Source organism: Mizuhopecten yessoensis, unplaced genomic scaffold, assembly GCF_002113885.1.
Source record: "Mizuhopecten yessoensis strain PY_sf001 unplaced genomic scaffold, ASM211388v2 scaffold8299, whole genome shotgun sequence".
Lineage (NCBI taxonomy): Eukaryota > Metazoa > Mollusca > Bivalvia > Pectinida > Pectinidae > Mizuhopecten > Mizuhopecten yessoensis.
Window position 1 is genome coordinate 158,625 of NW_018407478.1, and position 11,354 is coordinate 169,978.

The following is an 11,354-nucleotide window of genomic DNA, read 5'->3' on the forward strand; positions in this document are numbered from 1 at the left end:
ACTTTGTTTACCTCTAGTACACTGATGAGTTGTACAATACAATGTTTACTTTGTTTACCTCTAGTACACTGATGAGTTGTACAATACAATGTTAACTTTGTTTACCTCTTGTACATTGATGAGTTTTACAATTCAATGTTTACTTTGTTTACCTCTGGTACACTGATGAGTTTTACAATACAATGTTTACTTTGTTCGGATTTCTGCATCGACTTTCTAACTTTTAGAAGAAAAAAGTACTTTCACGTAGTCATTATGAGCTTTGAGTGGTAGGGTATCGACTAAATGTGTGTTATCGTATGTGAAGGTACCGCGGTCGGTGCATGGAGAGGATCTACCCCGAAAACGTCACTCAGTGCTGTCCTGGTTACGTGGGTAAACACTGTGACAACTACCTCAAAGGTACGTATCTAGTGGTGACGACTATCTCAAAGGTACGTATCTAGTGGTGACGACTACCTCAAAGGTACGTATCTAGTGGTGAACTCTATCTCAAAGGTAAGCACTTATAAGTGACAACTATCTCAAAGGTAAGCACTTATAAGTGACAACTATCTCAAAGGTACGTATCTAGTGGTGACGACTACCTCAAAGGTAAGCATTTATAAGTGTCAACTATCTCAAAGGTAAGCACTTATAAGTGACAACTATATCAAAGGTAAGCACTTATAAGTGAGAACTATCTCAAAGGTAAGCACTTAGAAGTGACAACTATCTCAAAGGTACGTATTTAGTGGTGACTACTACCTCAAAGGTAAGCATTTATAAGTGACAACTACCTCAAAGGTACGTATCTAGTGATGACTACTATCTCAAAGGTAAGCATTCATAAGTGACAACTACCTCAAAGGTAAGCACTTATAAGTGACAACTATCTCAAAGGTAAGCACTTATAAGTGACAACTACCTCAAAGGTAAGCACTTATAAGTGACGACTATCTCAAAGGTAAGCACTTATAAGTGACAAATACCTCAAAGGTAAGCATTTATAAGTGACAACTACCTCAAAGGTACGTATCTGGTGATGACGACTATCTCAAAGGTAAGCATTCATAAGTGACAACTACCTCAAAGGTAAGCACTTATAAGTGACAACTACCTCAAATGTACGTATCTAGTGGTGACGACTATCTCAAAGGTAAGCACTTATAAGTGACAACTACCTCAACTGTACTACATATGTAAGTGTTGACAACTACGACACTCAGTGCTGTCCTGGTTACATAGGTAAAACTACTGTGACAACTAAATCGATCGAATGTAAGCATCAAATGGTGACTACCTCCAAGGTTCGTAATCAGTTGTTTGCCACACGCTAACAGAAAAGCAAAAAGAGGATTGACAACTTATTTGAGTCACTTTGTTGGGATCTTGTATCGATGTTTACAGAGCCCAGTATGGCAAAACTAGTCGCCTAAATTCGGCAATCGTGACGGTTTTAATTTCATGATAATTCATTATGTAACCTTAGTTTTGTTTTTTTTTAATTTTATACACATACCAAGTTCCTCTGCTTACTGAGTTTAAATGTTACAGTAAATTATCTGCACCCCTGGAGAGATGCGTCCTGTTGACCCATTAATTAAAATATAATTAGTCAGCGTATTTACTTGAGAGGTTCCAGTCGGCATTGAGGAATGTGTACGGTCCTCGTTCTGATATAGCTTCTAGTTATGAGACATTTAAGACATGTTTACCGAGTTCCTGTGACCGGTACCTCGATCCAACAGGAGGCATGTTCATTTTAGGACATACAGCGTACTGTTGTTAGGGTCTTGGTTACAAAAGGAAGTGGGAAACATACAAAGCATATGAAAGTTATTTTACAATAATGAGCAGTGAACACATCATATTTTAATAATGAAAGCTAACCGTAGGACTTATATGTAACGTTAAAAAGGTTTTATTGAATACGAAAATTTTCACAAAATTGATTAATCACAGTAGTTGCCACAAACATCAGCTGTTCTAAGTGAACAGGTGGACTATAACAGGATATATCATGCCGGGTGTAATATGTTTTGGACCATGTTGTCTCTCCTTGTGTTTTGGTGTCCCCTCGCTTCTTTTGTTGTCTACCATCAAATTTATGTTTTGATTTTGTCTGTAATTTGAGTCCACCAAAAACTACAAATTGTTTTTAAACGATTGATGTAGTATTTTTATTTTTCGATAAAAATGAATTACAACTATCTTAAATAAAAATGTATATATATGTGAAATCAGAGCAAATTTTATCCGCCTACCTGTTCTACGTTGTTCGTTAACTCATTAAAACTGGATAAATGAATACAGTTTATAGGAAAGTGTCAAAACATAAATAAAAATAAAGTTAACTATTTACAATTTTGTCCGTTATTTTTTCATGAACTGACAGAAATGATGAACTGTTTCTTTTTGTGTTCCCACGCTTGCTTAAACGTCCCAGTGAACTTTCCCAACTTAACGGGCCCTGGTAGTACACGAACTCTCCATTGATATCAAAGAAATGAAATGAAAGCGTGAGGCACATTTTGTTTATTATGGAACAAAATATTAATGTTCCAGTTACTAAATAGAAATTACATTTTCTTTAAAGAGAGTTCTGTTTTAGAACCCCGACATTATAATTATGTTGACAATGTGTTAAACGTTTTGTCCCTGTTTTACGTCACGTTAAGTGTGAGAAAATGATAAAATATACGTTACATATGCGATGTACAGTTCAATATATATTCCATTTTATAAAAAAAAATATCTGTTATTCAAATGCATACCGAAACGATCCACCGTGATACGAACAATGAAGATATTATGAAATGTGTCCAGCCACTGGCATTATTATTTTTGTTTATATTTATAATATGTCCATATTTTGGCTATGCTACAGAGATATATGCAGACTGAAGTTGTTTTATGTTTCAGACGAGTTTTACTTCGCGTCATCTATGGCTGGTGATGACGTAGGCTTCATCCAACGACGTGCACTTGTAAATACCTGTCTTTTTATTAATTTTCATCAAATTCCAAAAACATGTTATATGTTATTCTCGCGTAATAAACCATCTGTGTGCTTTATCAAACAGAACACCCGGTTTAATCTCAAACACAGGTTATTCTTTCTATTTCAAAGTAAGTGCCTATGTGTCTTAATTAATCCTTTTCTGAGTAACTAAAGTAAAACAATCTATTACATAATATATTATATAATATTATGTATATTTCCATTTAGGAGAATAACATTATTAAACAATCGACAAGGATTTTGTTATATCTATTTTTTATAAAAAAAAAATCTAATTCCTATTAAGAGGATTACACAAGACAGACGTGGACCGAAAGGGGAAAAGGGCGATATTGGTCCGGAAGGTTTCATTGGAATGCCTGGACAGAAAGGCGATCCCGGGATGCCGGCGGAGAAGGGCCAGAAAGGAAAACCTGGTAATTACTGTCGGTTAGGCTAGTCTGTCCTATAGTTGAAGTAACTTGCACGATTTTCCATTTCTAAATTGGTGTCAAGCGTTTGTCTGTCCGTCCTACAATTCGCAAACGAATCAGTGGATTTTTTTTCCCGTTAGCGGTCAGAGATAAAAATGTACTTTTATTGTGTATTCAATCTGATTAAGTTCTGGTTTTAATTAAATTGAGGTCTGTCTACTTTTACTGAGAAATGCATTACGTTCCAAAAGAGTTCAATCGTCATAAACATGTAACAAATAGTTTTGAATCGCAAATGGTAATTGAAACGTGGTTACTTATTGTGTTAAAAAGATACACAATAACGTATAAATTAATAACACCCCGATACTTATCACAAAATTATGAAGTAATATAAATTTAATATATAATAAAGGGAGATAACTCAAAAACAAATCGCATGTGTATATATAAAAATAAATGTCCGGTATACGATCCATTGCTGTATTGCTCCAAATGTACATTCGTCACACAAGTATTCAAGTATATGCATCATACAGTTATGTCAAGCACATAATGAATTAGGTGGTTCGCTGTATGTGTCATTAACCAAGTACACATTAAGTATTACACTGCTTCTCTAGTTTCTCTATAGGTTTGTTAGTTATAAGTAACCCATATTATTTTATCAGCACAGTTATTGTACACACATATTTCATGCATACTTATTTTTTGTACTTTTGGTATGTGTTGTTTCTGATTTCAGAAAAATATATATCGCTATATAACTTATCTATTTGTTTCCCTGCAATACTTTGGCGATACCTGCAGGTGCAATAATAGTTGGGTGCACTCTTAATTAATTTCTTTCACCACAACAACCATATGCAAACACAGAGAATTCACCGGCACTTGAGTTGTGGTATTATCTAAATAGCAAAGGAGAGGGAAAAGACAAGCTAGACAAGATAAGGCTATTCCGTCTTTGCGTATTGCAGAGTTATCTTCTCTTGTGAGCAGGTATTGATTGTAACGTCATTGGTTTGTGTGAGAAAATTACGTCGTTTTCTCAAAAACTGATGACGTTACTCTCACAAAGCAATGACATAACAATCAATACCTGCTCACAAGAAAAGATAACTCTGCAAAACGAAAAGACGGAATATGTAGATAAAGGTAATTAAGGTTTACATTTATTTCCCTTGTTTTATGTTTTTTGTCTGCTGTATCGACCTTATAAATGTTTAGAGATTGTAACCATCAATGTTAGTTTTGGTATGACGTCATGACACGTGCATTATTAGAAAATAGAGTTGACTAATAGTGGGGAAATGTTTTAAATACTGTGTTTTTTTCAAGGTATCTCTAAGAAGGGAGAACGAGGAAGGGAGGGCCGAAAGGGTAAGACCGGACGAAGGGGCAGGAAAGGAGACATCGGACCCATGGGCCCAGCAGGAACCCCATGGTTACCTGGTCTATCCGGGCCAAGAGGCATCAGCAAAACAGGTAATGCAATATTGTAGGGTTACTCTGATGTTTTTCAAATAAAATGTATCTTTACTTTACATGTGTCACTAAAGCATCGATAATTGATCATCTTAGTACTGTTCCTGCTTTTAACATGCATGTGCTATCAGCAAACTGTTTTCTGATTATTTTAGTAGTTCAATGTATATAGTTTTGCTGCAAATCCTACCTTTTCTACTAGCATGCCTTTTACCTTGTTATTACTCTGTTTTCATTCTTATGTTTGTCGTAAAAATAGTTCCACAGAGCTAATGTTCAATCATATGCCATTAACGACACTAAATAAAGCTTCTTGTATCTTGTATCTTATATATAAGTATAAATTCATAACTGCAATGTGGCAGAGTTGTGTAGGTAAATACGTTGTTTAATTCAATTGGAATAAAAAAAAAAAGTGTTTATGCATTAATCCGGTAAAACGAAGTCTAAACCCAATTGATGTAATTGCCCATTTGTATGATTGTAATAGCATATTAGTGTTTTGTTGAACAAACAAGGAGAAAACATATTACTGTGCAATTCAATTTACTAACGAAACATGAAAGGACATGCTGTCAAACTGGGTATTAGATTACAACTGTATAATAACGATACGTAATGCAGGACCATAGTAACGGTAAAAATATTACAATTAGTCGCATCTTAAATGTTCATGTTGCCAACAAAACATTGCGGCATTACCAGATGTATGTGGCGCTGTCTTAATTACATTCAATTATAGATCTTCTTTTGTACAGGTTGCAACGCTTTAGTCCTGATGTTGGACTCCTTGCCAGCCTAATTTTCAGTAGACCATCTCGTGTGTATTTCGTCTGACACTCGCGATGGCATTTCTAAACCAATTGACTTGGTTGTTTCTGAGAATGTATCCTACTGATTATCGCTTCCCAGTATTAGTGTCAACACTTAACTAAACGAACATTGAAAATGTTTGCCTACTCTACTTCAACTCGCCGATTTGTACATTAAGTAACAGGAAACTCAAAAAATGATTCATTATTGTTGGTCCTGAAAGAAATTTCCTGATATTTTCACTGCAGGGTATTTCATGTTTTCCTTTAACAGCTTGGCAAGCTGACTAAAACGAGATATGTGTTTGAGATTTCTTTTAAACTATCAAAAACATACTTTGATTGAGATAACATCTTATATTGAATAAGTTAATCAATATGTAACAGACTGTATTAGAACTCTCTTTTTCAGCAGACTGCAACTGCAGTGATCTTGTGACGAGGGTAGAGGTAAGCAACTTACCCAAATGGTGTAAATATAATATACAAAGTCTAAATGTCTGAAATCAATGTCTAGCCATCTAAGATTGGCTTTAAGTGACAATTTTTGTTCCTCATACAGTTTTTCATTTGATACGATAACATTGAATTGAAAATGATGAATTCTAAATGGAGGAAGTGATGGCCATTTGGTGCATGAAAAAGAAATCAACTTTTTTGCTGTCTGCATCGACTTGCTAGACGTTTAAATAAGTGTTTCACTACTTCGTGTTTCTATTTATATAATTTTAACGCGCTGTTTAAAGGATCTAGAGAATCTCGTGAGAGGGATTCTAGATGGAAGAGTGGCCCTTCCGCCAGCTCATCAACCTCCTCGACGACAGGCACAGGAGTTTCCGACAGCTGATCGCCTTCAACAAGCTGGTCGTGGATCTCAGAGGTCGGACAGCGTACTCACCCCATCGGTCACCACCGAGACCACTACACTCATTGGAAGGGGTACAGTTTCATTTATTAATTGATTATTAAGATTTACTTAGTTTAGCGTAAATTTAAAAATAAACCAATCCAATAAAAGACTAAATTATTAACGTCAGACTTTGCCTAACTTTGAAAACCGAATGTGTTGATGAACGGTCTCCACGTCGTTTAACTTCAGTGCTAGAGAGCTCCCGGTAGAATTCATACTGAATGTAATAAATCTTGGTAAACGGCTATCAAAGACCAGCCTCATAATATAACGGCCTTGTTAAGTGTATGTCTTTGTTTATTCTTTACCTCAATTCGCACTTCAAAATGAATTCAATTCATTTGAATGATTTGAATGTGAGCATGGTCTGAGCTTTGCCGCAAAGTAACGTCGAATTTAAATGACGTCATTAATATCTTGTTATCAAACCAAAATTTGGAAGTTCCCTGAAAATATTGCAAAATATCATTTTGAAATAAAATAAATATAAAATACAAAAAATATAATGATACTTAAACAATTCGCGATCATGAGAACCTCTAAGTACTCAATATACTATCATTAACAGGTGAGGAATCTGAAGCGAACATGACCACGTTACCGTCCGGAGAACTAACCGAATACCAAACGGAGAGCACAGAAACCCCAACCACAATACCAGACCAAGATGTGATCACAGTTGAAGAAACCGCAGCTGTGTTAACGGCGTCCCCCGAACCTCCTTACAAATGTAATCATTCCTACACTATTTCAGATTGTCATGCCGGAAGTTTGTGTAAAATGTCCGCCCCGGTATTTATCAAGATTCCGCCCCCACATCCCAACAACACTGATCTTTCACGCACGTATTTGAACAGACTTTCGTGTTGTAGCTCGGAAACTTTAGACTTTGCGTTTCTTTATTACAAAAATCAATATATGTTAAAATGATAAAAAGTGATATTCTTGACAATACTAATATTTTAGTGAATTCAATCATCTGTTTTTGGAATGTGTGTGCAATATCAGTCTAATTCTGATAATCTTTTGAGAACATGAGTCGGTGGTATAAAATAATCATCAGGAGCATCAGGCTATTTGAACAAACCACAGCACGACAGAAGAAAGTATGTGTTGAACATTTGAAGACAATACGTGACACATAGTGCATGTTGTAGTGTATTTATTAGTTACCGCCGTGGAAGCCCCCCTGGGGGCCGTGAGGATGGCCGTGGAGTCCCCCTGAGGGCCGTGAGGATGGCCGTGGAGAGGAGCAGGATGTCCATCACAGTGACAAAACATGTCGCCTGTGCCATCTCCATCGCACGTGACGGTGGTCACGTGGGGCGGGCAGGTCGTACAGTCTGACGCCACTTTGCACTCTCCTGGCATGTGGCAGTGGCATTCGTTGTTGAGGCAGGCCTGTGTCATGTTGACCGATGGACACGAGGGACAATCACTGATGGAGCTGCAGGTTGGGGCCTTGGGTGGAGCCTGATGACCGTCACAATGGCAGTTGTTGAACGCATTCGTTATCGAAATGGCACTGACATTCACCATTGTGACATATCTTGTTGAGAGAGGGGTTTGGGCAGTCGTGACACGTGTCAGCTGTCGTGCATTTTTGCATTTGGGGTGGAGCTTCGTGACCGTTGCAGTGACAAAAGGCACTTCCGGGAGCATCCTCGTCACACGTGACGGTGGCGCCATGGTGGCACGTGGTACAGTCGGTGGCGGTTTTACACGTGGAGCCAGTATGACAGTGACATGCTTGTTGGCTACAGATGGCATGCATGCCTGGTGGGAAGTGGGGACATCGACAGTCGGTGGCTGATGTACAAGCCTGGAGAGCACTGGCACCGGCTGCAACAAAACGAAAACAACAAGAATACACGTCACAACTTTTATAAAAATACGGCCAAGTCGATGTGTTGTGAAATGAAGATTCTCGGCCAGAATCTGACTATCATAGTTCACATCTTGCATCAAATGTTTGTTAAAGACACGTTCAACAAACTAAATGATTGCTTGAAAGAATTCACAATCAAACCAAGATTGATATGTTTTAACAAGAAAGTAGGGGAAGTAATACAATAAATCAATAAATGCATTGAAGTAGTGTCAGTTTTATATTGTTCTCATGACATAAGAACATATAAGTGAAGTATAGGACGTTCCTAGTCAAGTCTTTCCTTAGCATTGGTTATGTTCATATACCAGTAAAGGTAATCGTAGATATGTAACTTCCTTAACAAAGTTCAAAATACCCCGGCGTCAATACACATGACAAAATGTACCAAAGCTTTAAAACGCCAGAACACAAACGAAACCAAAATATACCACAGCGTTGGTATACAAGAACAAATATACAACAGTGCTAACATACAAGGATAACATATACCAAATTGTTAAAATACAAGGTCAAAGTACACTGAAGTGTTAATTAGCAAGGATATGTAATACTACAACAGTAACACATGGACAGAATTAACCATTATGTCAACAATCAAGGTAAACATATACCACCGTGTCAGCAATCAAGGGGAAAATATACCACAGTGTCAACAATCAAGGGGAAATATACCACAGTGTCAACAATCACGGGGGAAATATACCACAGTGTCAACAATCAAGGGGGAAATATACCACAGTGTCAACAATCAAGGGGGAAATATACCACAGTGTCAACAATCGAGGGGTAAATATACCAAAGGGTCAACAATCAAGGGGGAAACATACCACCGTGTCAACAATCCAGGGGTAAATATACCAAAGTGTCAACACACAAGGGGAAAATATACCAAAGTGTCACCAATCAAGGGGAAATATACCAAAGGGTCAACAATCAAGGGGAAATATACCAAAGTGTCAACAATCAAGGGGAAATATACAAAAGGGTCAACAATCAAGGGGAAAATATACCACAGTGTCAACAATCAAGGGGGAAACATACCAAAGTGTCAACAATCCAGGGGTAAATATACCACAGTGTCAACAATCCAATAGGAAATATACCACAGTGTCAACAATCAAAGGGACAATATACCACCGTGTCAGCAATCAAGGGGAAATATACCAAAGTGTCAACAATCAAGGGGACATATAACACCGTGTCAACAATCCAGGGGTAAATATACCACCGTATCAACAATCAAGGTAAACATATACCACCGTGTCAACAATCAAAGGGAAAATATACCACAGTGTCAACAATCAAGGGGAAATATAACACCGTGTCAACAATCCAAGGGGAAATATAATACAGTGTCAACAATCCAAGGGGAAATATACCACAGTGTCAACACTCAAGGGGAAAATTTACCAGTGTCAACAATCAAGGGGAAAATATACCACAGTGTCAACAATCCAAGGGGAAATATACCACAGTGTCAACAATAAAGGTTATTATACCACAGTGTCAACAATTTATATAAAAATATACCATAGTGTCAAAAAATAACGGTAATTATATCTCAAGGTGTCAACAATCAAGGAAAATATATACCACAGTGTCAACAATCAAAGGGAAAATATACCACCGTGTCAACAATCAAGGGAAAATATACCAAAGTAAAGTCAATCAAGGGGAAATATACCAAAGTGTCAACAATCAAGGGGGAAATATACCAATACCACAGTGTAAACCATCCAAGGGGAAATATACCACAGTGTCAACAATCAAGGGGGAAATATACCAATACCACAGTGTAAACCATCCAAGGGGAAATATACCACAGTGTCAACAGTCAAGGGAAGAATTTACCACAGTGTCAACAATCAAGGGGGAAATATACCACAGTGTCAACAATAAAGGTAATTATGTACCACAGTGTCAACAAATAAGGACATAATATCAAATAGTTAGCGTTTTAAGACAAAATATACCACAGTTAACACATAATTAGGACTTGAACGAAATTCAAACCCGACACGAAAACAAAACAGCGGGAATCGAAAAAAAAACAATACAATAAAGATATAAAAGTTTGACTTGAGCAGTAGCTGGAACAAAGCATATACATACAACGTACCGAAAGCCAGGCACAAAACGACAATGGAGATCTGCATGATATGTAGTGGAGAGTTGCGACGGTTTGCTGAGAATGGGGCCAGCCTGAAAGGGAATCTTTGCCTGGCCTTATATAGTCGCAATGTCGTGACGTTCAACTAGTATTTCTTTTTACACGTGAAGCCTTGCTGATGTAGTGACGTACAATCCAAGAAAGCGACCCATATTCTTACCGATATGTGAATGTAAGGTCAGGTTTTGGTGTTCTGGTAACTGAAAGAAAGATAATTCGAGGTTTGTGTATGTTTACTATAATGAAATAAGTGTCATGTGGTATCAGACAACGCGTGCCTATGTTCTTGTAACTTTGGTTGAAGTTCAACTACCATCTGAGTCATTGTACTAACTGAATAATCATTTAATTTTCTTTATTAAGAAACTAAATTATATAAGTTGCCGAAATCATATGTAAATGATTTAACTAAGCTAACCTGTGTATAGTGAAACATGTACAATACCAAAAACTCCTTCGCAAATAGTAAAATAAGTTATCTCTTTCACTGTGATAAAACGTATAGATATATGATATCTTCCCCTGAAGATTCAGGAATACCTACATTTTGTAATTGGTTTTACGTATCTCACATACCGGTATGGTTTCCTGTGGCGGCTAATGTTTCCAACCCAGCAGATTCGGGGGTATTTCTTCTGTGTCCATGGCTGTCTAGGGCGGTTAATTTTT

At 37.1% G+C, this 11,354-nt stretch overlaps 2 protein-coding genes across 3 annotated transcripts in view; one reads left to right on the forward strand and one right to left on the reverse strand.

The window, feature by feature from the left end:
- LOC110455571 overlaps positions 1-7,750 on the forward strand; it is a 17,738-nt gene extending 9,988 nt beyond the window's left edge. Inside the window, exons 3-9 of one of the 2 annotated variants that reach the window (XM_021505755.1) lie at positions 308-402; positions 2,905-2,969; positions 3,291-3,420; positions 4,756-4,902; positions 6,127-6,164; positions 6,461-6,653; positions 7,193-7,750. In XM_021505755.1, the coding sequence (XP_021361430.1) occupies positions 308-402; positions 2,905-2,969; positions 3,291-3,420; positions 4,756-4,902; positions 6,127-6,164; positions 6,461-6,653; positions 7,193-7,554 (1,030 nt within the window). In that variant the 3' untranslated portion in view covers positions 7,555-7,750. The remainder of the gene's footprint in view (positions 1-307; positions 403-2,904; positions 2,970-3,290; positions 3,421-4,755; positions 4,903-6,126; positions 6,165-6,460; positions 6,654-7,192) is intronic. The other variant, XM_021505756.1, reaches the window with a different exon arrangement.
- Positions 7,751-8,089: 339 nt separating this feature from the next.
- Positions 8,090-11,127, reverse strand: LOC110455572. The gene is made up of 2 exons (XM_021505758.1): positions 10,635-11,127; positions 8,090-8,466 (listed from the first exon to the last, which is right to left on the reverse strand). The coding sequence occupies exons 1-2, from the start codon at positions 10,669-10,671 to the stop codon at positions 8,108-8,110; spliced, it is 396 nt and encodes a 131-aa protein (XP_021361433.1). The 5' UTR covers positions 10,672-11,127; the 3' UTR covers positions 8,090-8,107.
- Positions 11,128-11,354: the final 227 nt, after the last annotated feature.

Coding starts and splice junctions, on each gene's coding strand:
- LOC110455572 (XM_021505758.1), bottom strand. CDS start 10,671: ATGCAGATCTCCATTGTCGTTTTGTGCCTGGCTTTCG. Junction 8,467..10,634: donor CGTTTTGTGCCTGGCTTTCG/GTACGTTGTATG, acceptor GTTTTGTTGCAG/CCGGTGCCAGTGCTCTCCAG.